The 24881-nt window shown below is 39.7% G+C and overlaps 1 protein-coding gene across 5 annotated transcripts in view; it reads right to left on the reverse strand.

Annotated features, from left to right (window-relative positions):
- AHRR (aryl-hydrocarbon receptor repressor) overlaps window positions 1-24881 on the reverse strand; it is an 82230-nt gene that overhangs the window by 50150 nt on the left and 7199 nt on the right. For 4 of the 5 annotated variants that reach the window (XM_015855106.2, XM_015855104.2, XM_015855107.2 and 1 more), the window contains exons 2-3: window positions 15364-15435; window positions 7581-7762 (exon numbers count right to left, since the gene is read on the reverse strand). In XM_015855106.2, coding sequence (XP_015710592.1) covers window positions 7581-7762; window positions 15364-15435 — 254 coding nt within the window. The remainder of the gene's footprint in view (window positions 1-7580; window positions 7763-15363; window positions 15436-24881) is intronic. The other variant, XM_015855105.2, reaches the window with a different exon arrangement.

A 24881-nucleotide genomic window follows, 5' to 3' on the forward strand; every position in this document is an offset into this window, starting at 1 on the left:
GCAGAAGTAGGTCTTCCTTCAAAGATTTACTTATGCACATCTTACTCAGCAGAATACTCTTTCCTTACTTCAATTCTTATCTCATTACGAAAATGGTAAAATTCTAGAGCAGAAGAGAGTGGAAAATGTCTTTCTTTCATAAGACGTCCCTTTCTGCTGAAATATTCTGAATGTATCGGTCATTTGAAAATGATGATTGAGTACTACAGTCACCGGAATAACCTTATCAGTTACCATGCTTGGCCAGGGAGGCTCTTTTTGAAGTTAAATGTGCTGCCAAAAATAACCTATACAACTTAAATATTACAGACAATCTAATAAGCTAGGTCTGTGGATTACTGCAACAGACATCCTAAGGATATTTTGAATGTGTTCAAAAAGTTAAGTCTTTATTTCCCTCGCAGTAAAGAAATCATTCAGGAATTTAGTTTCAGAGGACAGCACTGTAAGTGCTGTAAATCAGTAGAGTGCGTCTTTAAAAAACAAACTTGTAAATGTTAAACTATACAAATATTTTGGAGACCTCTTGACACATGGTATCACATTCAGCCCTGGCTAAGCAGAGAACCATAACTGAAATCCTAGACTTGCAACTCAAAGTATAAGTTTTCTCAAAAACTACAGGCTTAAGGATAATCTGAAAGCCTTTCGTTATTTCTGTAATTTAACATGAATCATAATAGGAAAAGACTGGTGGGAGTGAAGAGACGGAGTCAAGAAGGAATGATTCCACAAATGCTGGTGTAGGGCATTTTATCCTGTCCTCAACATGGCATCTCTTATTACATTTGTCTAAATTTCAGGTCTTTTATTCTTTTACTGCATCTGTTCTAAATATATCCAGTACAAAAGACCAGAAAAGTCCAGCAAATGGCCATAGTCCAGAGACTGGAGAATCACTTTTATGATAAAAGGCTGAGAGAGATGCTATTCTTTGGCCTAGAGAAGAGGAGACTCATGAAGGATCTTAGCATCATGTATATATACCTGAAGGGAGGGTGAAAAGACAGTGGACTGCACTCTTCAGCAGTGTCCAGCATCAGGAACAGAGGCAATGGACACAAACTGGAACATGGGAGGTTCCATCTGAACACTAGGAAGCACTTCTGGGCCATATGGATGACCAAGCACTGTCAAAGGCTGCCCAGAATCTGTCCAGTTTTCTCCTTGGAGATCTCCAAAAGCCACCTGAACATGAGCTTGGGCACCCTGCTTCGACTGGCCCTGCTGGAGCAGAGGACCAGATAGCTCCAGAGGGCCCTGCCAGCCACAGCCGTGCTGTGATTCTGAGATTTGCTAAGGCTATGATTTAAGAGAAGGCTTCAGGCTACTCCAGCTAGCTAATAAATGAAAGAAGATTTTTTTCCATAAGAAATGTATTCAGTAGAGGCAATAATTTTAGCAATACAGTCAAACTTATGAGCTTAGCTTCAAAACCATTTAAATCTTGTTACAGAAAAGTCTTCCTTAGTGATACAAAATAAAATCTAAAAAACATACCCAATGAACAAAGCTTGGCAATCCAGACCAAAAATAAATCTTTAGCTGAGAGATTTGGCGGGGGGGGGGGGGGGGGGAAGAAGCCACATCTAGGATAAACAGAAACATTAAGGAGGGACAATGGGAAGAAACTGGAAGCCTGATAATCTCTCTCCTTGCTTAGCAGTGGATCTTCAGAAGAGGAGCTTTTGTTCAACCAAGCAGTACTCATAAAGTAGTGCTGAATAGTATTACTATGTGGATAATGCGCTGAAAGCCAGATCATTCTTTGCTTCCCTACCCATCTCAAGTTTTACTTTTATAACTTTCTGAGTGTTCCTGGAGTCACATACATCTCATCAGAAGTATATCTGCCAGCAATGGATTGAGGACTGTTGCACTAAGTAGTACACTAACATAGAGACTTACGGTCTGCTCTTAGGACAGCCTGATGTAAAGAATCTAATTAGTAAACCTAAGGAATCTAAATAAATGTAGTAAGAAGTAGACAGATACTGGAGGAAGAGATGAAAGCTGGAACAGACTGCAAGTAATTGAGGATACTAAAAATCAGGCCAGCTGGTAGGAATCCTTTGTTGCTTTCTTCTTAAAAGGAATAAATCCAATTTCCATTTAGAGATAAACATCATTGGGAATTGGATCACACCAAACACATAAATGAGAAAAAGGAAATGACCTGGTAATATAATGTTAAGTCAGAAGAAAGACAGAAACCACACAGAATGTGCCAGAACTGGAAAAATGAATAAATAAATAAATAAACTCTTTAAAAATACTGAACTGAAAGAGAGAAACAGGTAAGAAGGTGAGAGGGCACCTTGGTGAAAGGGACTAGGAAATCCTAGACCCAAGACTCTTGCAGCAGCAGATATCCAAAGAACTGCAAAACGAAGACACCAGCTCTGGAGTAGAAACACTTAGGTATACCTGGAGAAATGGAAGGTAGAATCTCATAGATCAGACACCTAAGAAAAGCGAGTTAGAAGGTCTTTCAACAAACTAAAATGTAGGGAATAAGTAAGAAGTATCTCAGTGCTAGTGAAGAGTAGGAAATACAGTAAAAGACCATATTAAAATCCTGAGTTATTTAAGGACTAGGAGCTCATAAAATGTATTTTAAAATGAATAAAACAGAGCATGATCACATAGGAAGAAAAACAGAAAAGCCAGTGCCTGAAAGACAAAAAAAAGATGAGGTTATAAAAAACATGTTGGAAGTTCTTATATGATACAAAAAGACTGGGAAGTGGTTTCTGCTACTCAGAACTAGAAACTCAGACAACTGCTCAGTAGTAGATAATACACAAAAAAGTTTTATGTGTTTACTGCCTGTTCTGCTTCCACCATTAAAGGTCAAGCAGATACTGCTAGTATTAGCAGCAAGGTTAGCACCTTGATGGATGAACTGAGTGCTTGCAAGTTGATTATGTCTTGCAAAATTCATTGCAGCACGTTCTGTAAGTGAGCAGAGCATTCTCTGAACTGTTAGCTGTAAATTTATGAGAAATCATGATAAAAAGGGAAGAACACTAAGAAAGCAGAAAATTCTGGAAGTAAATAAACACAGAAAGTAAAAATAATGCCACAAGGGAGATGTTTGTTGTGATGCCACTATCTTTGCCTATGTGTGCACGTTTATCTGTTAGCATATGAGCATGTGTGTGTGTTAACAGGCAAAACACATGCACAAAATGTTCAGATGGACAAAATAAGGTAAACTATTGGATTTAATTACTCTTTATCTAAATTATGCAGCAAACTATTTAAAATGTCCTCACCTCTCTTCACCCAATGAACCACCCCTATGAAGGTCCATCCATACTTTTGCCATCTAAGACTGCACTAAACAACATTAACCACCATTTGTTAGAAATGCTTATGGTTAGAAGTATTAACACTAAGAAGTTTTCCACAATAAGGGTGGTGAGGTACTGGCACAGGTTGCCCAGAGAGGTGGTGGATACCTCAACTTCGAAGATACTCAAGGTCAGGCTGGATGGGGCTCTGAGCAGTGTGATTGAGCTGTAGGTGTCCCTGGTTCATTGCAGAGGAGTGGGACTAGGTGGCCATTAAAAGTCCCTTCCAACTCAAACGATTCTATGATTCTGTTGAATGGCATGCTGAAAGAAAGTTTGAATGGAATACCAATACTAGATTGGTTACACTAAGAACTGAAAAAAACCCCAGTAACTTTAAATTCCAGTTCTAGTTCATAGAATCATAGAATGATTCTAATTGTATTCTTATTTTTCTATTGGTCTACTTACACTGTATTTTCCTTACTCATAAGCTTAAGGTAACTGCCTCTTAGAACAGATTTGAGATGTTAAAAGGACAAGGTGCTATTCTTTTTATACTGATCTGCAAAATTAAAAGCTGTATTAAAAAGAAACAATTTCAACAAAGAAGAGAGAAAATCTTAAAGTGGAACAAGACCACCATTTTTCCACCACAGGAAAATTTGAGAAGTAACAGCTACTGAAGGGTTTATCATCAAGAGTGGTAAAAGAAGGCAGAATACATTGAACCAGGATGGAATATGTCCAAGTCAGAGGTCCAGCGAGCTAAAGTGATCACAGACATTAAGTGCCACTCCATTCCCACAGCAGCCCCAGCCAAGACAAATTTTTGTCAGGCCAATGACCGGCACAGCTTCCTGTAGCTGCTGATGCCTCTCAGTCTAAGCACCGATTCAGATCTGCGCTGCCTTATACGAGAGATCTGATGAGATTTTAAGGTTATGGCTTCAGGCCATTTTGAAGTGCTTATCAGGAAGATGCAAAATGACTAAATGCACACAGCCTGGGGGAGTGGGACTATTAATAGTGCCACTGCCGAATGATTACAGAGATCTCAGTATTGCAAGCCAAGAAGACAGAGGAATTGTTCTCAAGCCAAATGAAAATGTTTCTAAGAATGAGAGAGGGAATCCACCACAGTGACTGTTAAATTGACAACTAGGAAAATCTGTGCTAAGAACCAGATCTAAATTTCGGACAGGAGACAGAATTTTCACTGGCATAACTTAACTGAAATGAACTGGCTTCAAGTTATTAATCTGTAATGGTCACCAAGAAGAGAGCAGATGACTTGTGAATATTTGCTATCTCCTAATTTCTAATTCTTTGAAAGGCAAAATCAATATGGTGAGGTCACTCCATGACCCCTGATTGGCTATTATTGATCTCCATAAATTGTAACACTTAGGCTGCGCAGGGTGGATTCCAGCATAGCTACTGAAAGGACACCTAGTGGCAAGTCAATGAGTACGTGTGGAAACTGCTGGTACTGCTGAAAGTATGCAATAATAATTGTCAGAGGAATTGCTGAACTGTTATAGGTTGAACATGCAATGTTCTGTGTGAAGTTTTGTATCAAATAGCTCAAGTGTTAGGTTATGTTGCTGTTGTTTTGTGGGGCTTTTTTAACTGTAAACACCATTCTTACAAACACTTTAAAAACATGGAAATTAAGATTCACTTCCTTCAAATTCACAGAGAGGCGTTCTAAATGAGGGATGAACATGCCTATGTTGTGACTACAATTTTTAATGTCCTGGTTCTCCACCAAACTGATTTCAGGAATATTGGATAGCTGAACAGAACTTGTTACTGATAATATTTTACTTGATACTCGAGCCAAATTTCTACACGCTCATCATCATTTCTCAGGTCTCTCATTGTACCACTCCAAAATGCCCTAACCAATTCATTCTCTTCTTACAGCCACCCTTCTTCCCCATGAAGATAAACAGCCACGGGATATAAATCGTGTGTATTCAAGCTAGCTTTACTCTTTTTTTCTGTCCATCCAGCTTTTCAGTCACTACTTGCCTGTGTTTATTCCAAACCCCTTTATGTGTACTAATGCCCATGTGACCAGGAGATGCCCACAATAAAAAGCCGTATTCCAGATGGAGTCATGCTGGTCTCATGCAGAGAGGGATTATAACCTTCCTGTTTAGCGACATGCTGCCTGTAGGCAAACAGACCAAAATCCACACTTGGCTTTCTTGTTTATGTCAACATATCATATTACAAGCATGGAACAATTTGCTGACCACTATCCTTCCTCGATTATTGTTTTTATGTTCTATTTTCCAGGTTACTCTCTTCTGCCAAACACCAGTTCTTTTGGATTAATTATCCCTGAGTGAATTAGTACAGATTTTCTAGGTCCATTTTTCCAGAGATATACACATACGTATTTATCCAATGTTATAACATCTCTGCATACCATCAGACTGTTCTCTATCCTCACAGCATGTATAACAACTCTCAACTCAGTACCATCCTTAGATTTTAAAAGCCACAAATAAACCATTCCTGCTCCTCCATGCTTTTGCGTGACAACAAAGATCCAAGCACTGGAGATAATCTTTGTTTTTCAGATGACCTCTTAGCAAAAGTTTGGTTAAAAAATCATGCTCTACCCTGTTTCTCTACAACACAACCATGAAAATGTAGATCAAGAGGTAACACTGAGCCAAGGCTACAGCTCCTGCTCTTAGCAGATATTAACACCCATTTCTTTTCCAGCTCTGTTTCAGGAGCTCACCTCTCCTTCACTCCTGAACCTCCAGCCTGTTCTCTGTCTTAAAATGGCATGTAGTTTCCTTCCTTTACTATAAACAATGCTTTCTGTAACCTTAGTTTCACGATGTAAACATTTAAAAATAAGAATGAAAGGAACACAAACTACATGTCCAATTAGATCATTTGAGGATTAAATTAAACAAAATCTCTTGAAACATGGAACATTGCAGAGCAACAAATTCTGGCTTTACTTGTCTTACTTTTATCCCATCCCTTCAAAAAGAAAAGGGAGACAATCTGTCTTAGAAACTCAGGCAGAAGAGCAGTAAAGGCAGCTGAAGACAGCCTCTTCCTAGTGAATCTATGGGAAATGAAAACATGGTTCAGAGGAAGGAGCAGTGACACCCAGGTATGTGTTCAGAGGGAAAGACAGGCTCTCTGTAAACTCCTGGATGACAGAGGCCGGACAGCCAGCTGTCACCGTTGACATGGGAGGCTCCTGCTATCACCAACATCACCATCTGTAATATGACGTCAGCTTAAAAGATATCATGCAATCTGACATTATTTTTATATTAAAATGTAAAAAGAGCAAGAGGCCAACAAATACATAACATTCTTCAGTAAAAAAATAATAATAATAATAATTTTAAAGGATACAGGGATACCTTGTATACACTGTATATAATAAGGAATAGATGAGGAAGGAGTAAGAAAGAGTAGCAAATGAAAATAACATTAAAAATACTGTTGTTCATCTCTGCAGTCCACCTTTAAGTTTTGGTGGATTATACTCCACCAAAAAGGCTTTTGCTTTTCTTTTACTTAACAGTTTTGAGAGGATTTTCACTGCTGTATCCCTAATCCAGGTTTTGCTCTTGTGAACACTACAGTAACGGAAGAAATGAAAACTGTCTGCAGATATGGAAGAATTCTTATTACGTCCATCTGAACATGCACATTTGGCTTTCATTGTATGGTGTGCCAGACAGCTACAAAAACAAAACGTAGCCTATTATAGCTTTAGTCAACACTTAAAACTTCAGATCACACGTATCCCAAATGAAAGCGATCCCTCTGACCTTTCAAGCAAGCCTATTTCCTGTTGGGCTTACAGTAAATACAGGTGGTAGAGTAGTTGCTTTACTTTCACGTTGTGTTTAAACAGACACTGCAAACATGAACAATAATCGCTTCGAAAAGAGAGCACAACATAGCTACAGGTATTACAACTTTGCATTTCCCCCAAGCCTCTTTGCAGGTTGAAATATTTTAGGTTATGTTTTCCTGTTTCCTACAGTGCACTGAGGAAGGGTGAGGATTATCCCATTATTTGGTAAAAACTACACAAAGAGCATACAAGGAAATGCACAACATTTCCAAAGCAATATCTCATATGCAAAAAATGTGTGTTCAATAATAAAGGCTTCTTTTCTTACTTTACCAATATAACACCACATTTTAAATTTACTCACAATTAGCAGAAAGCAATCGTAAGTAAGAGGGAGAGTTTTAAAGGGATACTTCTATCTTAAAGACACCTACCTTGAAAGAAACTTTTGACTCGCAGGTAGCTGACACTGAGGCGCAGCACAGACAGCTTGTCCAGCTTGGATATTATGTCGGGTGGGAAAGGCAGGAGGCTGGCCAGATGGTCTAGCTCTGCATTTAGGCGGTCCCTGTGCCTCTTTGAAGGATTGGATTTTTCATTTCCAGCTGCAGGCCTTCTGTGGTGGAGAAGAGAATCACATTTTCGATTACCTGTTTTACCTCCAGGTAGTGCAACCACAGACTGAGATGCTTTTTGCCATCAGCTGATAGCAGGCGTAGTCAATCAAGTTCCTGTGCAAACGTGTTAATGCTTTACCCCCTGCTTAGAAGATATTCTGAAATTTATCATTTTGCATTGCACAGAGACATAGACATTGGCCTCTTTTCTCATATCTGCCCAATGGAAAATGAATGAAGAGATGGCATCTCTTAGTTAAGGCCTTCCAACCGTAGAGGAATGGATGCTATCGTTGTGTCTTAGAGAACACCAGGAAAAATGATCCTTCATCTGTGATGTACGAATTAGTGTCAGAACAGTAAAGGAAAATTGCCATGACTAATGCATGAACCCATTCAGTACCCAGTGTATTCATTCAAAGCATCTCAGTGCCCTCCACTTAATGACTCAGAATTAACCTGTAGGTCAGGAGATAATTAGGAAAAGAGCCTTTCTTCAGATACGATTAAACAAACATGGGAAGGAACATGAAGAGACATCATATTGCCACACTCAAAGATCTTGTGAACATCCTCAAATTCACTTTTCCATATCACTAATAACAAAGTTAAAGTTTTGGTTTCTCTCTTAAGAACACTGGTACTTCTCTCAAAACATACAGAATGGTGTTATTCACATTTCAAAACTGAACACTCCTACTACTCCTGCATCCCATCGTGGACCAAATTCCACAGAAAACCTACTGCAAAAATGTGCAAGGTGAAATCTATCAGCAGTGAGAAAGGAGGCGGATTACAGTTGTACAGGCAAAATAGTGAATCTTATCATACAATAACAGAATCGTGGAACTGTGGAATCACAGAATCATAGAAATTTGGGGTTAGAAGGGACCTTACAGTTGGCCCGGCTCCACTCCATGCCATGGGCAGCGCTGCCCCCCACCAGCTCAGTCTGTCCACAGCCCCATCCAGCCCGACCTCGAGCGTCTCCAGGGATGGAGTATCACAGCTTCTCTAAGCAGCCTCTTTAGTACCTATCTCACAACCTTTTTGGAGTGACCAGCACAACAATAAGGAGTGTTCCACACCAAAGCACCAAGGCATTTGTGGCAAGGTTGAAAAAGTTGATATCCACAGCAGAAAGCCATTGCTGGACCCAGCAGTGGTCAAGTGCTTTATCCAAAAATAAGCCACTGGAGATGTAAACTGGACAAACCCATGACCTGATGGTATACAGCAGCCCAGGGCTGCAGCTGAACTAGATTTGACCAGGGTACTCAGTACTGTGTTTGCTGGTCTCCATCTCACTCTCATAACACCAGTTCACAGAGTGAAATGAGGGGAAAAGTTATATCAAGTTTGGGAAATGATAGACAAGGAAAATATGTGTGTTTTAGCAGTTTTAACTTCCACCAAACTAAATGCAAGGATCATAATTTTATCTGGCTTCGATAGTGCTCCAGTGGAGAATCATAGTACATCAGGTCACTTGTAGCTCTTTTCTGTTGCATTTTCACACTCCGTTCACTGACTACATTTTTCAACTACAATCTTAATTTTTAACATTAGCATTTCACATGGTGCTCGAAGGGTTAAATTACAACATAATCTGAGTGTTCCCTTTTTATAAATGCAATCTTAATTTAGCACTGTGAATAGTTCAAAAATAAACATTATGTTTAGGAATTAGTCAACAAAGATTGATGTCTTATGTGTGTGATTGGTGACCTTGCTGCCAAGCAAAAACCTCTTAAATCAAATCAGATTTGGAAAAAAAAAATGCTACCTTTGCAAGCCTTCGCTTCAATTTAACATGACAACATCAACAGACAGAACGAAAGAAAATATGTTCAAGGCGTGTGCCAATGAAAATGTAATTCACACTTTTTCATTCAAAATTATACAGATTTGTACATGGCCTCTCAGCAACACATGTACTTTCAGAGACATGGGGGAGATTCTGGTGACTGGGGATCAATAAATGACTTTTCTCTATGAGAAAGAGCACATATCCAACAAATAATACAATCAACAATAAAGGAATACTCTTTGTACATAATGAATGCTCATTTTTTTTGGAGTAAACCTCTCCAGTCAGCCATTCTCACAACACCAAAAGGATGTCCAACCTCTGGAAAGCAATGACTCTAGTTAAGTAGAAGTTTAGGAGCATAGGATATTATTACTTGCCCTTTACATCTGACAAACCAGCCAAAGGAAACAATCTAGTACAGAAAAGAAAAAAGAAAAAAGGAAAAGAAAGAAAAATTCCAGTAAGGAAAATTAGACTGAGGAGCTCAAAATGTAAAAATGCTCAAGACTGATATGGAATAGAAATCGTTAAACCCCATTTGTCACATAAACTCACAACTGGTCTATATCAGAGCTGTATGGCAAATGCAGGGGCTGCATCTGTACGGAACAAAGTATCCATTTGCTGGAAGTTACAGGCAATGATGTAAAAAGACTGCAAGAGAATGGAGTCTTCCTGAAAACTCAAGGAAATGATTCAGTAAGTGAGTAAATCCAAACAAATGTGAGTTTGATGCAAATGGTAATTAGGTGCCAAGCGGATAGGATTTAAAACAATGCAAGCTCCATGGAAAAGCTCACTTAGCTCTCCTTCAAGGAAAACAGCAGGCAGGAAGATTCTTCAAGGAGTTGTTTTGAGGCAAATGGAAATTCTAGCCCTTACTTTGAGCTGAAAGTAGCCATGCTTGTTGTGCTTGCGTAAAAGCTGATTTTCAAACTACATAAGTCAGGTCTTAATAGAGACACAGCATTCACTCCATACCTTTTTTACTTTGCTTTTCATACAATCCTATTACAATAAAGTGGCACTTGTACCTAAAGCAGTAAAGCCAGCATTTCTTCCTTTGCTTCCTGAACAAAACCAACCAAATTCTGCTCTGCAGTAACAAGGATGCACTGTTGCACAGGACCATACAACCAGTCCCTGGAAGTGAGTGTGGGAGCTGGCACAGAGAGCAGTTTCTATGTTGCTGGCATGTAAGACATTGAGCTGTTTGTGTTTCAGTGCCTCAGTTTGCTCAAGACACACAGGTTGCCACTACTGTACACCATAGCTTTATCCACTGAGAGCTGTGTCTTCTCCTCTCCAAGCCATACCCGCTGCCCATTGAGGCAGTCCACATCTTTTAACAAAAAGTTCATTCTGAAGAAGTTGTCCAAGTATGCTGAAATACGAAACCAATTGACGATGTCAGCTGAGAAAATGTAACCATCTGATAGGACAGGAAGCTTTCAATAAGAAGAGAAAGGGAAGAGAGACCGTGACATTGAGCACAAAGCAAATGGTTATCACCAACACATTGACCAGCACCCACAGTGACTGAGAACAGCACAAGTGTGTCCTGGCAGAGCTGAGCCACAGTGCCAGTGCTGACCATCTCTGTGAATGAAAAGAACTGAGAGGAAGCTGTTGGGAGAAAGAGAATGATACACCTCTGCTAAGCCTTTGCAGCAAGGAGAGGAGAAAGCAGAACTCGTGGTCATGAAGACATCACACCAACAAAGAAGATGAGAGGTTGGATAATGTGATACCAAGTAAGAGGAAAGGCTATGCCACAGAGGGCCCTGAATTGAGAACTAGGGAGAGAGCTGCTCCTAAGATCTCTGTTTACCCTGGCACTTACACAGTTCTGGCTGAACTGGGCATTTTGAAGCAGTTAAAGATACACTCAGAGCGAAGGCAGCTGAATTTGCCTTTAAAGAGCTGTAAAACATTACAAGAAATGTTTTGTGGAGGGAGAGAATTTTACAAGTTGCCAGGGTTTGAGACGAAGTCTCAAACAGTAACTGTCCTGAAGCACTGCCCAATTATTGCTAGCATGGGTATTAAATTCAGTGCAGTGCTTTTAGTCCGACTTTGAAAACAAGATCAACTTATTTTTCAGATGCTTGAATTACAAGCAAAATATTAGATTTCCACAGGAAGCAAACACTTTAGTAGAAAATATTTCCTTTGCTCAAAACTTCAGTTTTCTGGATGAAAAACATATCTGATGGAAAATTTTCAGTCACCCTTACCTCTAGGTGTTTGATCTGATTCCATAAATGCCAAAATCCTTTAGTGCAGACTACATATAATGGGGCTTGTTTGCAAGCTTTCTGTGGTCAAATGAGAACAGCTAAGATTTGTTATATATTTGTTTGCGCGAAGGTATAACTTAAAAACTGATACATTGTCTGAAGAATAGCAATCTAGTGAAGATGGTCTCTCCCACATCTGGGTGTAGAAGAAGACAAAATACACTAAATTTTCTACTCATTTCTTCATAGTCAAATGGCTGTCTTCATTCTCCCATGGAGCTTCTTCATGTATTTTCCTCATTTCTCTGTAAAATTACTTCAGAATGCAATTTCCAGTGTCCTATGCCTGCAAAAATGGGCAGTCATTCTGTGATATCTCCAATTAAAAGCCAGCTGCAGGATCATGCAAGGATTTTGTGATAGCCTGATCACAAAATGTTAACAGAAGAGCAGAGAGTGGTTTTCCAGGGATGCACATACACTGGGAAGACATTTAAGTCCCAGCTGTTCTGCAGAAGGGAAGGCTGAACCTCTGTTTTTTGAATTCTGGCCTTTAAAAGGCCACAAATTCCTAGAGAAATCCACATAACCTGCTCAGATGAGCACTTATCTCACTTCACAGAATCACAGAATTATCAGAGTTGGAAGGGACCTCTGGTAGTCATGAAGTCTAACTCCTTGCTTAACTGGGTTCCCTACAGCAGGTTTCAAAGGTAGGCATCCAGGCCTTCAGGGAAGAAGCCTCCTGACCTGTCTGGGCAGCCTGTACCAGTGCTCTGTCACCCTCACAGTAAAGAAGTTCTTCTTTAGATTAGTATGGAACTTCCTGTGCTAGTTTCTGCTCAGTGCCCCTTGTTCTATTGCTGCACACCACTGAAAAGAGCCTGGCCCCATCCATTTGACTCCCACACTTTAGATATTTATAAACAGTGATGAGATCCTCTCTCAGCCTTCTCTTCCCCAGAGGAAGGGGCCCTGGGTCTCTTAGCCTTTTCTTGTACAGATTAAGAACTCCAGGCTCTTATTCATCTTTGCGGTCCCACTGGACTCTGTCCACAATAACCCTGTCTTTTTTGAACCGGGGAACCCAAAACTGTCAAGAGGAAGTTAAATTTCTAGAAGACATTAGGATGATAAAGAGACAAATAATAGTTTGGACTGGACAAAGAATTCCCATCAACTTATTCTCTCTGAAAAATAAGGTATTCAGGCTGAACAAATACCCCTCCCAGAACAGGTGGCTGTATCTACTGTGATTTATTATCAGAACAAGAGGAAGAATAGTAGGACAAGGCCATAGAGGAAAATGTGTTATGCTATCAAATAAGACAAAAAATGTTTTAATAAAAACAGCACAAAATGGATTAAAATCATGGTTAAATGTACTGTATACCCTTCCAAATACAAGATAAACAATTTAAGGCTACGTAACAGAAAGAATATCTCATAGTCCTGAAACATCAGTAAGATGTTAGGACTGAAGGACACAGACCCTGAAAGGAACCCTGGACTCTGTAAAGTTAATCATGGGGAACCAGAGCCTCTCTAGAGCAATGTTAGGAAGTCTGTGAATGAGGAAAGGCCAGAGACCAAGCCCACACACAGATATGGTTTGAGGAAGAGACCAGTGTTGCTAGGAAGTGAGAAATCATCCTCAGCAAGCAAGAAGTAATTATCCACAGAAAACAGAGGGTAGTTTCCAGCCTGGGAGCTAAGTATTCTGGAAACTCAAAGCATTTGATTCCCTTTATTTTAACCAAAAACAAATTTCTTCATCAAAATTATCTATGTCTGAGCGGATAGGCACGTTCAGGTGCCTGCGCCACAATCTCAGAGCAGAGCTATTTTCAAGGTACTTGCTACTTTGACATTTTTGAAGGCAAAATTTCCTAGCAGGCTCCTGAGAACATTTCCATCCTTAGATAGCAAGTGGCTTTCTTAGCTACTGATTTATCAAGAAGACATCTCAGAGTGAAGCTCTTCCAGCTAACATACACACTCCAAACATTAAGTTAACATTTCTCAAAGCAACTGCAACTCTTACTCCTTTCTCACAAAAGTTATAATTCACAACCAGGTCTACACAGAGGTAATTTTGTGTACTGGAGCAGTTCCATAGCTCATGTAGGAATAAAGAAGCTGTGTGCATACTTGAACACTAGTGCAAAAATGTCATGTACATTTTGGATCTAATACTCAGGCACCGCAGGAAGAATGCTCTTCTTTCTTCATTGTCTTTGTCTATTGAAATCATCACCTGCAATACATTTTACATTAAATATAGATATCTATCTTTTTAAGTGGCAACAAGTGGTTCATGCGCAAATACTTTCCAAAATCCAAACAAAATGAACAGATTTCACCCAAACTTTCAGAGAAACTCCTTTTTGACTTCAGACCAATATATACAATTTTAAGCCAAGAGGGTTATTTTTGGAGCGCTGAGAAAATGCAAATAGAGAAATCTGTTTTAATTAACTTTTCATCCTTAAATTGCAAAGACCGTTAGCGCTAGTTCATAATTTTTACACGCTATGAATGTGTTTCATAACTATGTAATCAAATATAACACAGAAGATGTCAGATAATTATATCAAAAAACTTTGTTTTCAAGTGGTTTATGACAAAATCATTTTGCATTTGAGTGATAACAACCTTTTTTTCCCTGCATTTCAAGTATCTTTTTCTTCCTGTTGTGGTTTTTGTTTCTGCTTTGCCTTCACACATACAATTCTTCTCACAATTTTCTTTGAATAAAAATGATTCTATGGTAAATAGTGGCTCAAAATGATGCCCTCTTTATGTAAAACATGAGTCACCAATCTGCTTTTTCAGTTGGCTGAACTGACCCACTTTCCAGACTTACATCTACTGGATGTAGTGATGCCCCAAGCCAGGCTAAGCCAAGAAAGGGGGAAGGGGAAACATACCAGCACACTGGTGCCACTCAGCACACAGCTTCCCCAGAGGCTCCTTGAGCAGGAGGCAGGGAACACAGACACACAGAGGTAGCAGCCACTCCCTCCAGCCAACTGCCCAGCTGACAATTAATCCATCAATATCTTCTGCCTACAAACAACTGCTGCCCCTGTCACTCCTCACAGTACTGTGCTCTGTAGTATGCTGTGGTGGGCACCATAGCTACGGGACTCCTTCTGGGACATGAACTAGCAGTGGGTAGGGACAGTCTGACCCACATGCAGCATCCTCTCTGGAGTATAAGAATCATAGAATACATTGAGTTGGAAGGGACCCATAACGATCACTGAATTCAACTTCTGTCTCCAGATAGGATCACCCAAAAATCAGACCATATGACTGAGAGCATTGTGTCATAATAATGATTCTGCAAAGTCTTTGGAATAAGAGCAATTGTACAAGATGTAGACTGGAACCAGCCTGCAGCCTGGGTTTCTCACCATGGCAAAAGATCTTAGGTCTCTCTTGGATCGTCAGAGTATGGGAGAACTGGATTCCTCCTACCTCATTTCTAGGAGATGCATTTGGAGGGAAGTGCAAGTGTCTCCTAATCAACGTGATACTTAACTGTTTCTGAATGGGTTTCCTCCTTTTCCTCCCAGCATAGAGGCATTCCCCCGGAGGAATCATTGTTTTGATGCTGAAAAAGAAAAGGAATAGGTGTCTTAGTTCAGAGGTTTCTGCGTTTCGTAGCACTGTACAAAATGACAGCACCAAGAAAGTTCAGCCGAGAAAAATGTTTGTTGCCGGAGTGTGGCATTCGACAACACTAAAAAGAACAGTGGCATTAGTTAAGATAGAAGCTTAGGGCTTATTCCAATTTCCTACCTTAATGTTATTAGAATATTGATGTTTATATTCAATTTTCATTTTTTCAAATTAAGCTTACTATACATGGTATAAAAATACATCCTGTTTACTCGATATGCAAAAATATGTTCTTTTTTTCCCTCTAGGCTCATTTTTAAATTCAGCTAAGCAAATAAGAATGAATAATACTACTCATCATCTTTTGCAGGGAGGATTTCACAGCTTTTTAAATACACAGGAATATTGTCTTCTATTACTGAAACTGTGGCAAGTAGGAAGCAATTATTCAAATTAGCATTTGTCCAGGTCCTCACACCCTCATTTTTAAAGACTGAGAGCATATGTGTTGGCAGCTCAAGAAGCGGCACACAGCGCTGTGGTTAGTGCTAGGACCATATCCCAGCGCTGATGAAGGTGACAACTTTTAGACAAAACTGTTGCTCTGTTTGGGGATGACAGGCACTGCAAGGCCTAAAACAAGCCTTTGTGTTCAGTCTGCTCAAATCTTCTGGAGTTTAGCCGAATAGCAAAGTCTCTTGGTTTTCTGTCTGAAGGAGCAGTTTAGTCTCACTGTACTCTGTTCAACAATGGCTGTGCATTGCCTGAGAGATTAATATATCTCAAGAGTATTTGCTGCTTTGTGCAAGATGAGAAATCAAGGGGATCTTCTATTCACTAAATCAAATCCCATGCTATTGAAGATAGCTACGTCATACAAAGCAAATCATAGGCACACTGAACTTCATTTTAGAAACTACTTAGAGGAGTTTTCTCTTTCATTGAAAGACAACTTTCTGATAACTAAAAACCTTTTGCTTTCCAGTTTAAATTTGTTCACGGTCGTTTTATGCCCATTTGTTCTTCTGCCAACATTGTCTTTTGGTTTAAATAGCTCTTCCTCCTCCATTGTGTTTACTCATTGGCGTATTTTTAAATATCAGTCATGTCTTCAGCCAGCCTTCATTTTTCTATTCTAGGACAACCCAGACTGTTTCATTCCCCTCTCGTGTTACAAATTCCTTATTCTTGCCATCATCTTAGAATCCTTTTCTTTTACCATTTCAATTAATCTGCTCAAAACAGGAATAAACAGAATCATGTACAGCATATTAATAAAGCCTACCCGTATTTCATACCTATCTATAACACATATATCCATGTAAATATCAACAAACAATTAGATCTTTACAGGAACTATCTCACTTGATATTAGTTTGACAGCACGCTCCTTTTTCATAGACATTATTGAACTTTCAGCTCGCAGTCACACTACCATCACCTGACATGCACAGTTCTCTGCCTTTATGCATAACTTCCATCAAATTCATGTACAGTTTGTGAAGGAAATCTAAGTTTCAGTCTGCAAGTGCCTGGTCATCTCGTTCATACAATTAATCTGCAATTGCTTTTTATTACATGAGAATGGTATACACTTCTGTATTGACAGTGCAAGCAACTAAGGTTACTATTACCCTCCTGGTTTTATATGAAATCCTTTAGTAAATATGAGATTGTCTACAAACTTATAGTTGAGGAACAATGCTGGTAGCTTCCCTCCTGCTCAGACATCTTCTTTCCAGTGTGTGTTGTTGATTCAGTTCTTTCCACCAACCCTTTCAGTTCTTGTATTAGTCTTCAGCAGCACAGCATCCTTCACTAGAGTAAGATAAATTAGGTCTACTGTGTTTTCCTCATCTGAAAATTCAGTTGTTTTATTAGCAGAAGACTACCAAAATACTTTGATGACACTGTCTAAATCTACATTTCATTTTTACTTCACAACTAACTCGGGACATTAATTGCTCTTTCCTCTATAATTTCTTCTAAAATACTGCAAAATAGAAATGATAGCAAACAAATGGGTCAGTAGCTGCCCTCTCCTCACTACAGCTGATGCTGGTAACACCAGTTATTTTCCACCTGGTGAAGAATCAGGTATAGAATTCTTCCAAAACACAGAAAACTGCTACAAGAAGTTCATCTAAAATCAGATACGTGAACTGCCTCACCAAGTCTATTAAGGACCAGATGAAGTGCAATAACTACTGCTGCAAGTTAGGAAAGTAAGCTTATCCAGTGTGTTTTGCTTAGATAAAACATTCTAATCACCTCCAAAGACCTAGTTAGCTTAGGCTTGTTCAGACTCCTATCTTCTGCAACAACCTGCCAGTTGTAATGAACTTGTCTACACTGGTGGGCTTTCTGCTCCAATGGGAAGCTGAAATAGTGCAGAAATGCTGAGAGATTTGCTATAGTTTCTTATGAGATTTTACATTAAAAGATACTTTCTTTATATTGTAATATTATTGTCTTTTGAGCCCTTCCCGTTCATAATATGAATCTATGACTCACAGTCTATGTTTCAAAACAGTGTCACATGCTAGACTTCCCTTCCCTTGCCTTTATGAATAAAATTAAAAGGAGGAGGAAGACTTGGACACCATAATTCAACTGAAAACTGAAAGTTAATACTTTATTCAATTTTCCCAAAGGACAATTGTGTTTTAAAACCCACTCTGGTCAGTTGGTAATATCTGAAAGCAACTAGAAATAAATTAAAATGACCTCAAATATATAAACAACTGAAAATCAGGAAATAAATAGCAAACAATGTAAACTAGAATTCATGAAGTGTAAAGCATTGTTTGAGAAAGATAAAGGTCCAAAGGAAAACTTACAAGTTGCAAGGCTAAAAAGAAAAGGTATCACAAGTTTTTTGATGAATGTTATGCACAGAACTGAGCACGGTACTTACTAGATGGAGAAAAGTGAAATATAGGTGTATCTCTACTCTCTACTTTCTGAAAACATGAAGAACCAAATAAGAATAAACTATGTGTTCTTTAGGCATTCCATAGGAAATTTCTCCAGAGTTAGGACAAGGGGTTACCACAGCAACATAACATGAAGCACTGCCTCAGCAACTGAGCACCATCGTCCCAGATATGTACACACCGCTGATAATAACAGTGGTATGCAGATGAGTTTTAGAATGAATGCACTGGAATAAAGACTAGCTCCGAAATTTCGTGGCTAAGAGTCCTAAAAATCCTAGAATCATATGATTTTATGGCTGAATATGGCTGAAAACAGCACTTTGAAGTTGCTGAGCTGCAGTCATAGACTAGTTTCTTCTAAAAACAGAGAAAGATCACATTTTCAGTCCTGCCTGGACTGTGTCCTTTTCTGCTGGCTTGGGTACTCTTCCCTCCACCACTGGAGCATCACACCACATCTCCACTGCTTCTTCCCCAGAGCAAAGCAGCCTCATAGCAAAAAACAGGAGAAGTCTGGGGGGGCAACACTCAGCTGCTCAGCACAGTCATGCTCTTTCCTTTCTCCTCCTTTCCTCTTTCTGTCTTTACAACACTTAAGAGCCCTCACGTGCTCCATCCCTGTCTGAGAGGAAGAAGGAGAAGCCACAGCCCCAACCTTCTGCTCCACAGCAACAGGAGAGGAACTTGCACAGCTGAGGAGCTCCAGGAGCAGGAGAGCTAGGAGTGAAAGGCACCAAATAGCCAGGCTGGGAAAGAGTACATGTGGGCCATGACCACTCACTTGCTTACATCAGATGCTTTTAATTAGTGATTTTGTTAAGTTGTAATCAATCCCTGAACACCAAGGAATCCAAAGGTCTGAAAGACAGCTGCTATACAACAGTATTAGAGAAAGGAAACATCCAGGTGGTGAGACTGACATTTATCCCAAGAAAAAAATGATCTGGAAAGCTGATAAAAAAGACAAATAACATCACTGAGTAGAGTTCTATAGAATATCAGGCTCTTTGGAGGGAAATGTACTGAGAAGTAACCAAATCTGTCTGATGTAGGAATTTACTTCTTCTGATACATTATTTAACTTAGCAGCACAGTACTTTGATTTTGAAATGCCAGAATTTAGTATTGTGGAGCACAGTATAAGTAGACAAAGAATTAATTAAATGGAAGATACAGAAAAAAGTAATCGCTGACAAACCACTGCTAAACAAAAAGGTCTTTATAAAGACCTTACAGGCATGAAGGTTCAGTAGAAAACCATCAGTGATAAAAATTCAGAAGAGTGGTCTTAAGCATTAAATAACACTTAAGACGGCACCTAAGAAGTCTGTTTCTGTGTATCTCCAATGCTTTTTAAGACAGCCAAACACATCTCAGAACTAGGAGTGCAAGTCATTGCTGCTGAGTGGAGACTGCATCCTGAAATGGCAGTGACTCTTGAAAGGAATTAGAGATCAAGGTAGAAAAAAAAGATGAATACAGTCTATATACTCTGAACTCTCAGGAAAGAGCTGCCGCAAGGGCAGCTAATGCAGTGGCTGACCCAAGTGAAGTGATTTTACCTCTGCTTACAGATAAGATGAGACTGTTGCTGGAACAGTGCGTACAGTTCCCATGGAAGTGTTTTTCAAATACTGTTAAAAATGGGAAAGGGCAAGGAAAGAAGCTACAAAATATACTCGCAGGCTGAAGAAACTGCCTTGCATAGAACAAGTTCAGCCTGCTTACATAACAAAAAGTTAGTGACTTGAATAAAGTGAAGTACTTTTTTTTCCTGGGGAAGCCATCAGTGCTGAATTATTTTAATTTAGAATATAACAAGTACTTATGAATAAAAGCTGAAGCCAGATATATCCAAATAAGAAATAAGGCAATAGTCTGTAACCTTGTATTTAAATACTGGAGCAAGGTACAAATGATTTAATGGATTCTCCATCCCCTGCTGCCTTGAAATCACCAGTAGATGCCTTCCTACAACAAACTTCTCTTATTCCCTAAGATAATAGAAGTTATCTTTTTAAATGAAATATGAGTATGTGGGCTGTATACAGGCATACTCAGGGAAAAAATAAATAAAATAAAAAAATAAAATAAAAGGTAGCTATAAGAGGTCAAATTACATTATCCAATGGCCTCTCCTTTCATTAAATGTTATGAATCATTTCCTGGTCTGAATGCAGTCCCATACTATGTAGTCAATGTTACAAAGTACATGAAAGGGCTACACAGACCACAAGGCAGAAGCACTGGTTTGGAAGAGAGAGCCTGGGAACAGGGAAGTTGCGCTTATCCCTGTTTCACCACACAACCACAGAGTGGCTTCAAGAGCCAAGAGGGAACAGCAGCTGCTTCAGGTCCTTGAGCTCATCCACAGTGCCTCATGCTTACCCACAGGACCTCCTGCTACCTGGGAGCAGCGGCTCTGCCTTAAGACTTTCACCCGCAACAGCTCAAGAGTACAGCAGCCACTGTGGCAACTACAGACCTGCCGATATATGATTGAGTGGCTACTACATCCCAGTAGATGAGCAGGCAAAAAATTAGGCAGGTTGGTGATGGAAACCTGCCTGGGGGGCAAGGTTTTGATACACATATAACAGGCAGAGTAGAACTGTCGCTAAATTAACTGTGATTAGCACGTTTCTGCCAAATGCACTGCTACTGACTAACCATCACATGTTACGAGACAATGATATAATGCCTTTGGATATATTATCTGTGCAAATAGCACGCAATACAGTGTCCAGTTGAAGCAGCCATACTTTAAGAGAAATGGAGAGAAGAGACACAAAAATGACTGAACACTGAGAAAAGAGCCCTGCAGCCTGAGTCTGGGAGCAAACATTGCTTGAGTTGTCACGAAGAACAGCAATAGACAACTTCCTCACAGTAAGCAAATAGATTACGTAAGAAACAAACATTTCGTGACAGAGATCAAGCTAATTCTAGCAAGATCCAATTTTCAGAATTTGAGGCTAATTAAATTCAAATTATAAATAAATGTGGATAACTATTAAAATAATTTACCCAGGGCTGTAGAGAGCTCTCCATCCCCAAGCAATTTTTTTCATTGAGTATTTTTTTTTTCCTTAAGAAAACCATGAGCCCTGTATGAAGTGTTTGTTTAAAGATGTCTGATGGTCTGTATAAGACAGGAGACTGAAACAGCTGATCACGGTGGCTCTTTCTGACCCTAAAATCTACTCTTCTGCCTCAGTTTCCTCCCTAGTGAAAGAGGAAGAAGGTTAATTCATAAATCTGATGAGCCATTACAAATATTAGTTGACTAATAAAAAGCTATGTTAACACCTGAGAGTCCTGTGCACATACTATGGACTATATGTTGGGCTTACAGCACAGCAAATGTTGTCTGACATAATATACATAAAATCTCTTTTCAATTTCCTTCAAAGAAAATACATACATACATACTGGTCTGCAAGCTTCTGAAGACAAATAGTTTGTGTGCACTCCAGAGACATCTTGCAGTCTAACAGTTATCTATAGCTTCTGTCTGAGCCCAGCACGTCACCCCCATCATTCCTCCTACGGTCATTCCCATCCTCATGCTCTTTACATGTGTCCCCTTGGTACAGCACAGGCAGAGCCAGGCTTCCCCTCTCACTGTTCTTCCCTTCCCAGTGTGCTCCTGCAGCCCAGAGACAAGCACTGAAAATGTCTCAAGTGCATGTGAACAACATAATCAGCACACAGAGCAGACCCCTGCCCCACTCAGCACAAATGGGCAGGGTATGTTGTCTGCCCCATGCTGGGCAAATGACTAAACCCAATTATGGCAGAGGCGTCAATCCTCATTTTGTGGGAGCCATGGTCTCATATCTAAAAGCAGTGAGCACTCAGTGCTGCAGCTGAAGGCATTGAAGATTGTGCTCTGAGCAAAAGAACACAAAAGACTGTGTTTGCTGAAAAATTAGGTCCTCAAGGCCTGGACTTGAGTAAATGGATATACGTCTTTCAGATTTATCTGCTAATAAGACCATATGTTTTGGCATTATTACAGATCTCAATCCAGTGCTTTTGATGTACTTAGCTATTTTAGTTACAACTATCACAGGAAAGGCTGTGACAGAATTAACAGCACTGAGTTCAGAACAGGATTTGAATGATATCTAGTATGGAGCTGGGACCACGAGGTGAATGAGGACAACAAAAGCAAAATATTGAACTTCTACCTCACCAAGCAACACTCATCATAGAGGTAGGTGTCCTGCAAAAGAAATGACTGGAGATCATAAGTCAGCCTGAGGTTAGGTGTACTGTGTATTTTAGACCTTCAAATAATGAATTCTGCTACTTCAGGAAGAATACGGGCCATAACACACCTAAAAGCACACACAAAAAATCATCTTGTGTATATGCCTGGTACAGTAATCCTACACAGCTAGTGAAGTGCCACCTCTTTCCATCAGGTCCTCCATTTGTCCTCGCCACAGGACATCAGAGGAGTATACTGGGTTGCCACAGGAGCTTAAATACCCTTGGCATAATAAAGTATGAGCAGCAATTAACAGTTTCATTACAGATGGGGCATTTAGGATCCATACAGATTATTTCATGATTAACAACACACTCAATCTCACGTTGCAGGCTTGCCCCTAATAGGAATATTAATGTACCATGTTTTACCTCTAAACTCTCAGGAATACAGTATTTTTGAAACCTCCATCCCTCAGTTATGTCTGGTGGAGGCTGAAAAGCAGAGGCAGTGGAAGCATAACTATCATTTACAGAGAAAATGTGACCAAGACCACTAAGGTAGGTCAGTGAAATATTTCTGACATGAATGTGTAAGTGCAGCAGAACCTCTGTTTAGCTGTCTTAAACTAGGGCTAGCTCAAGTTCTGAGGGTAGCGTTAGACTGACAACACAGAGCTCCATACAAGCTAACAACAGCATCGCTTTGAATGGGACCCATCACAACAGGTGCACATGGCTTTTAGTTGGCTGCTTTTTGCATTGTGTTTCCTGATGCCCAGCTCAGGAACCATAAGGTGGTACATGTTCTAGCACCAATATGCCACCATGCTGGAGTCAACAAGACACATTAGTTTGAACATCCCAGTAGACCTACTGAGATGTATCACTGCCTATAGCAGGGGGGTTGAAACTGGATGACCTTAAAGGTCCCTTCCAACCCAAATGATTCTATGATTCCATGCTGAACTAATCACAGGTTGCAAGACATGAATTCTTAACCTATGCCGGTCCTCCAAACTCTCCTGTAAGTTTATAAGTTTTCCTGATGTTCCTTTCTCAGACACCCATTTTAACCCCTTGCTTGTCATTTTGTCAGACTCTGTTAGCTTGGGTTTTAAGGTTCTCTTTGAAATAGGTGAAAAATTATAAAGCTATTTATATTGTGCTACCTGGCATTCCTAGCAGCATGGTGCAATCTGGGAGCAAATACTAACAGTACAATGGGAAACACTGAGTTATAGAAAGGAAGGCTACATATAGACCAACTACAGGACTGACCAGGTGAAACAAGGAGCAACGCTGGGAACTGTTTTTAGGAATTTCCTACTGTAAAGCCAAAAATTGCACTGTTTTAAATGGTATTTTAATTGGGAAAGGACTGTTTCTCAAAATCAATGAGTCAAAAAGTAGCCAAAAAGCTGGTGATCCCATGGGCCAATATCTATTCCCAAGTCCTTCAAAGAAAACTTCCATACACCGTAATGATACCGTCATTTCTCTGACTCCTTCCTTCTTTTCCACAAAGGACTCCTTAGAGGCCTTAGCTGCACTCTAGCACAGCACACAAGTCATAATACAGAGCAGCTCAAAACCTGGAAACCAACAGATTTGACTTCAGGCAGAGAAACAACATAGAAAGAGAAAGGAGCATCCCAGACTCAGAGAAGAGCACTGCCCAAATTCAAGGAAGCTCCTGTGACACAGAAAGAAAAAGCTTAGTGGAAGGTCCCAGGAGAAGAAGCAGAAGTAGACTGGACCTAATGCTGACAAACTGTAACATCTTTATCATTATAAAGTTATTATGAAATGTGCGTGAGTAGGAGCGTGAGAGCAGGGAGAAAGATGACTTATAAACCTAGATGAAACCATCAGCATGTTGGGGAGACGCAATCCCATTCTTTTCCTGGATTTGCTGTTCTTTGTTCCTCCTTCTCAGTCATTCAGTCTAACAAAAGGAGAAGCAGAGGATGAAGTGCCAAGCACCATGTAATAGAGGTTCAAAAGAGCTTAGATACATGAAGATATGTAGGAAAGAAAAAATGCCTTGAACTTTCAGGAAGGAAAAAGAAAGTGTTTTTGTTTTTTTGTTTTTTTTGTCAAACCTTAATACAGAAAATGGGAGTGCAGAGAAAAGTTGAAATGAAACACGTGGTATTTTCTCCTGGAACTGAGTGAACTGTATTAGCTTGATGCTTAAACTGGCATCACTACTATTGTTACGGCTGCAATTCAGTCTTTTAAAAGGCTTTTGCTAAGTGTTAGAAACAGTGCAGCATTTGAA

The sequence above is a fragment of the Coturnix japonica genome, chromosome 2 (genome assembly GCF_001577835.2).
Source record: "Coturnix japonica isolate 7356 chromosome 2, Coturnix japonica 2.1, whole genome shotgun sequence".
Classification (NCBI taxonomy): Eukaryota; Metazoa; Chordata; class Aves; order Galliformes; family Phasianidae; genus Coturnix; species Coturnix japonica.